A 5988-nucleotide genomic window follows, 5' to 3' on the forward strand; every position below is an offset into this window, starting at 1 on the left:
GCCTGCAGACTGCCGGCCCCGGGACCAGCGCCATCTGCACCCCAGCAGGAACCTCTCTGTGCAGCTCAGATGAGCATCTGAGGGCAGACAGCCTTGGAGAAGGCTCCTGTACAAACTGTTCTTATCTTGGCCGAGAGCGCTCTGAAATCCAGGGTACGCAAACGACCCCCCAACCCAATGTCAGCGCTGCATGTTGAGCCAGCCGTTCTAACAATGAAAACAGATCGAGTTACCCAAAGTGAAATTCACAGACAAGAAATACTTTAATTAAATAGCGTGTAAAATGAACATTTTATACAGTTAAATATCTGAAAAAAAAAAAGTACAGATAAAACAATCTTATTGTAGGGTCTTCAACAGTAAAATCTACCATTTAGTGGAGCGCTTGGTTTTGAGACGATGACGCTGTGAGGGCGACTCGGTACTCTAAGACCCAAACCAAGTACGGGGTGAGCAAACTCACAAATGTCCCCAATGTGTACACATGAGCTCATTTTTAGGTCAAACCCTTACATATACAAAATAAAACGGAGGCAGGTGAGTTCCAAAGTGACTCCTCAGGCCGGTCACGGGGCCAGAGTGTGACCGCTAGCCTCCAGGATATTCCGATTCCTCCATTTAGTCCCACAAATGAACGCATGGTTTTGGTCTTTCTCAAGAGAAATTTAAGAAGTCCCTCCTTTTTGTTTTAGATTTGATTTCTGCTGCAAAGTGTTGGCTGTGCTGCGTCCGAAAAGGGAAAAGAAAACGCCCCTCCTGGTCTCACCGCGGGTTTGGCACTAACAGGGACAGTGTCGGAAGGAGGTCATTCCAGTTCAGAAAGTACAGACAGTGGCTGCTGGGGTCTGACCACAGGAAAGGTATTGTTAAAAGGGAATTCTGGACAAGGGGTGGTTGTGGGTCCCCTGGGGCCTCTGAGTCTGGGGTGGGCTCAGGAGGACGCAGGACACAGCAGACCCAGATGCAGAGAGCAGTGACGGGCTCATGGGGCTTGTGCTTGAGTGTGTGTGCTTGCGTGTGTGCACGATTGTGTGTGTGTGTCACTGTAAATCTCCAAATGAAATCTTGATCAACAATCGTGGTGTAAGCCTGTGAGAAGATAGCACAAAGGTTCTTTCAAGAAGTCCACTTTTAAGGCATCGGAGAAGTTAATGTGGCAAACATTTTAATTAAAACGTCAGAAGTAAATTTTATTTTAAACTTTAGGCCTCTGAATTTTTCCAGTAAACACGGTTCAGCTATGTGGCAAAGTCATGGGTGGCAGCTAAAATGACTTTTTACATTCTACAAAAAAAAATAATAAGGAAAGAAGGACGCCGCCCCAGACGGTGTCGCCTCTCCGTGGCTGTCCCACATGCACGGGCTCTGCCGGGACTCGTCGCAGCCGGGTGGCACCGTTTCTGTTTGACTATACAACAAACTTTTTTTTTTTTCTTCAAAAGTATTTGTTCAGATAACTTAAAAAATAATATAAAAATAAACAATGAATTTGACTTTTCCTCAAAATTAAAAAAAAAAGGACGGAAAGTCTAAACAATAGCAAATTCTGGAAGTACAAATGAAATGCAAGGACGCTGGTTCATTGAACAGAACGGATCAGACAGACAGTTCTTGGCTGAATGCTCTTCCAGCATCACACACCAGGCCGTGATTGAAAACCAACATAGACAAGGAAACAGAACCGAGAACGGCAGGAAAAGCAATGTACAAAATCTCGAAGATAAATACAATATTTATAATTGATATGTTACAAAATAAAGTCCCTTAGCAACAGCAAGTGTTCATGGAAAAGTAAGTGTTGAATGGAGACCATTTTATTCCTTATAAGACGCATAAGGAATAAAACTTTTTTTCTCTCTCTAAATATTTAAGTGGATCTGAAAAAAATTCAAGACAAGTGTATAAATATTTAGCTACAACTTTGGCAAAATCACAAAAGTCTACAATTTTATAACCACATACAAAACACATCAGGGAAGAAGGATCTAGAAGTCAAAAGGACAACTTCTGGTACAAGAAACATGGATCTCACAGTAGCCTAAGAATGCAATAGTATACAGTGCTAGCAAAAGGTGAAAAAATGTCGCAGACCACACTTGCTCAACAGGAAGCTCTAGCAGTGGGGAATATTTTAACCAACAGACAGTAGCATTTTTTTTTTTCCTCTGTCAGTGTGCTTGTTGAAGGCAAGAGAATTCAATATCAAAGTTACAATTTCTAACTACAATAAGTTACAAAGTTTCATTTCATTAAGATGAAGTTAAGCAATGATAAACCCTCCCTCCCCCCACCCTGCCACCCCAGTTCTCCTAACCATATATTCTCCTTTCTTCCAGTTTGATGGCTCAGACCTCCTTGGCCCCCTTTTGTCACCACAAAAAAATATTTCACATTATAGAGATACACAACCATTGTGAATCTAAGTATGAGTACAGAAAAATGTCTGGAGGCGTTTTTCATCAGTGTTTTATGATCATCAAAATGGTGCATTCACAAAGTTTCTCCCAACACATAGCAAGTACTAGACACAGCCAAGACGGAGTCGGAAACTTTATACAAAATAGGCGTCGCTTTGTTTTCCTTATTCTTCAGGACTGAGAAATGTGGAAATATGAGAAAAGTTCAGTTAGGAAAATGGAATTGTTCATGAAGGAGTAGGTTGTTTGCTTGTTGATTCTTAATAGTTTAAATAAAATCTTTAAACAAAGTCTCTTGTAGTGTTTCGGCCGCTGCTGACGCACTGAAGACACCGTCCCGTCAGCACCTCGTGTGTCCTGACGTGTCCCCTGAAGTCCATCCTTGGACACTGCTTGGCGGCAGGTAACAGCGCCCCTCACATGGGCGGGACTACCAGCCCAGACATAGCTGCAAGAGAGAGGGGGCAGGTCAGGGGCACCCCTCACCAGGCGCGGGGGGCCTCCCTGGGCTTCAGTCAACGGGACAGTGGCTTTGCACAGCCCTCCACTAACCAGCCGTGGGCTCAGTTAAGGGCACCTACTTCATGGGGTGGGGGTGCAAGTGGGGACAGACCCCCCCCCCAGGCTCCTCTCCTCAAAGACCTCACGTGGCAAAGGGAAAGGCTTCTGGCCTTCTGCGTGCGAAGGGGCTGCCGCCCACACACCTCGGTGGCTGGTTTCTGGCAGACAGAGGCCCGGGCCCCCCGAGGCCACCTCTGTCGACAGAGGCGTGCCAACCCGGGCACTCCTGTGATGCCAGCCGTGGCTGGATCTTGGGCCGGGGGGCAGCCGGGCCCCACTCTCACGCCCTGCGTGGACTGGGCGTGCCTCGGGCTCCCCTCTGCTCTCAGCCCCTGCCCTGGACCTGCTGCTGACCGCTCCGTATCGTAATGGTGAGTCGCGGGCTGGCCAAGATCAAAGCCACCACAGCCCACCTGGTTTGCAATCGCGGGCCCAAGGGCCCTGAAAAGACAGAAGTCACGGCTCCACGTGTAGGGAGCGTGTCCTTTCTCTTCTTGGAACAGAGAGAGAACTTGTGCGGAGATGCCAAGTGCAAGGATGCTTCCCAGTGAACTCCTGGTGCAAAGGTACTTTAAAACCTTTTAACTTTAGTGTTAATTTTTGTCAAGAGTGATTATTCTCATTAATTTATGTATCACATATTAATACATTTGGTTCATGTAGTGATGGGAGCTTCAATTTCTCAGTTCATTAATTTCAACAATATTAATTTATCTCCGACTCACCGTTACAACTTCATGGTTTGGAAGGCCTGTGTGTGTACACACGGCTTATGCGGTGCCACCGCTCGGTGGGCCCTGGTGCCACGTGGACGGCGGGGAGGGCCACGCACCCGGCCACCTGCCCCTTCGCCCCTGTGCTCTGGGGACCGCGGCCGGCTCACAGGCCAGTCGGTGGCCCTTCGGGGCTGGGCGACCCTCTCACGCTAACAGGTGTGGTGCAGACAATTATTTCAAATCACGGATACCTTTCCAGTTCCTTTTTTGAGCATTAGTTCATCAAAGTGAAATATGCCACCGACTTCACAAAAGGGCCAGTTTGTCTTCTCCACGGTAGCGTCCTCAGCACCCAGCAGAGAGCCTGGCACATAGTAGGCGCTCAGTAAATACTGGTTGAATGGGTTCAGTTTTTTTTTAAAGGAGTAACTGGATTTGGTTTTCACTGGGAGGAGCATATACCAAAGGAGGTGTCTGAAAGAGGCCAGATGGCGGCCACTCAATCTCGGGGCCTGTGGGCCTCAGTCACTCACCAGGAGCCGCGTGCAAGCTCAGGAGGCCTGGGGGCCCGCACACGGCCCCGCCTGCCACTGCCCAGAGGGCCCTGGCACTGGGCAGGCACTGCACGGCCCCGTCTGCAGGCAGCCGTGCCAGGCGGGGCCTCCCGCGGCCCTTCGGCGGGCCCTGCTCCCTCTGGAGTCTATGAGAGCAGTCGCCCGAGAGACCAGCTCCTGTCCAGCGCTGGCTCAGGCACAGCCCCAGGTCTCCAAGAACAGCACGGCCCGGGGGCCCTGCGGTCCGTTAGACCGGGCTGAGAATCAAGGCTCGGGACCGCACGGGCAGGCCCAGGTCAGGCAGGGGCTGCAGGCAGCACCGCGGCCCGCCACCCAGGCCTAAGGCTGTCCGGCGGGCAAGGGAGGCTGCCGGCTCAGCAGGGCAGAACGTGGGCCCTACGGCCACCACGGCGGCCTGTTTGCTTTCCCTGTGGTTTTCCACTCCCTGCGGGCATGGGCTGCTTCTACCACGAGGACACGGACGTCGTCTCGGAAGGATGGGGACATGGGTTTTACCAACCAAGAGGAAGCCTCTGCTTGCGAGGGCTGATCAAGTGGGGGTCATTCCTAGGCACACCCAGTGGGGGGCGGGGGGCTGTGTCGCCTGGTGGGGACAAAGGAGGGCATGCAGTGGCCAGGGCTGCCCTGCCAGGGGCCCCGGGAGGGCCGGGGGGCAGGCCAGAGCTCCCGCCCCCAGGAGAGACCCGCAGGGCCCCAGGGGGCCGCCCAGGCCGCAGCGTGGGACCGGCACGCGCCCTCACCTTGCAGTCCGTTCCCGTTGGCGCTGGTGCAGGAAGGAGGAGGGGAGGCTTGGGGCCGGACCACAGGCGCGAAGGCGCTCTTTTGTTTCACTGCAGAGATGACATTGGCAGGTGAGAATGAGAAAATGCCGTGTGTACTGCTACAGTTTGAAGGGAGGGTGACCGAAGAGGCTGCCATGGTGGGGCTGGACGGCACTACTGTAACAAAGCAAACATGTCAGGACGCGCGACGCGGCCGCGGCCACACGACAGAGGCTCCGGGCCGGGCCTGGAGCCTCGGGCCACAGAGCAAGCATGAGATGTCTCTGGCTCGGCCACTCTCGGGACAACAGGCATCATCTAACGCTTGCGTGGACTTTGGGTTCCAATTGGGCAGCCCCGGTTTGGTGCCGATTCAGTTTGGGTTTCGCCGTGTGACCCCTCGGGGCCCGCTTCCGGCCCACTTCCGGCGGCCACGCGGACGCCCAGCCTCCAGAGCCACCCTTCCTTGTGTTCCAGCAGCTCACACCACAGAACATCCAAGCAACGCACACACGTGACTGCAGCGCATATGAATCTGTGTGATGACGTGTGACAAAACAGACACTTACTGCCGTAGGGAGAGTTAGCGGAGGAGCCATTAAGGAATCCAGGCGAGCCCGGGACCCCTAGGTTGGCCATGGCGCCACTTCCGTATCCATTCATGCTAGTGCTGACTGTGCTGTAATTGGACTGCTGGGGAGTACTGCTCGGCGCGTATCCTCGCGGGGACACGCTGCTCGTGTTGCGACTGTAGCCGACTGTTGGACCCCCACCCCGGCCAAAAACAACGTTATTATCAGGGAGAGACACTGGGGGGGGCATTCCCCGCAAACCTCCATCGCCTATCGACCACTACAAAACGACCGTTCGCGTTCCTCCAGCCCCAGCGCCTCTCGCCAGCTCTGACGACCTTTGCCACGCCAAGCCCTGCCTGAGCATCCTGGCCCCGGCCCGTCTC

At 52.7% G+C, this 5988-nt stretch overlaps 1 protein-coding gene across 8 annotated transcripts in view; it reads right to left on the minus strand.

Moving 5' to 3' along the window:
• Positions 1 to 287: 287 nt before the first annotated feature.
• EBF3 (EBF transcription factor 3) overlaps positions 288 to 5988 on the minus strand; it is a 118118-nt gene continuing 112417 nt past the window's right edge. For 2 of the 8 annotated variants that reach the window (XM_052661139.1, XM_052661137.1), the window contains exons 14-17: positions 5600 to 5788; positions 5010 to 5099; positions 3946 to 4058; positions 288 to 2865 (exon numbers count right to left, since the gene is read on the minus strand). In XM_052661139.1, coding sequence (XP_052517099.1) covers positions 2848 to 2865; positions 3946 to 4058; positions 5010 to 5099; positions 5600 to 5788 — 410 coding nt within the window. In that variant the 3' untranslated portion in view covers positions 288 to 2847. Of the gene's footprint in view, positions 2866 to 3945; positions 4059 to 5009; positions 5208 to 5599; positions 5789 to 5988 lie in introns of all 8 variants that reach the window. The other 6 variants (XM_052661135.1, XM_052661134.1, XM_052661141.1 and 3 more) reach the window with 3 other exon arrangements.

This window comes from Budorcas taxicolor, chromosome 23 (assembly GCF_023091745.1).
Source record: "Budorcas taxicolor isolate Tak-1 chromosome 23, Takin1.1, whole genome shotgun sequence".
Taxonomy (NCBI): domain Eukaryota; kingdom Metazoa; phylum Chordata; class Mammalia; order Artiodactyla; family Bovidae; genus Budorcas; species Budorcas taxicolor.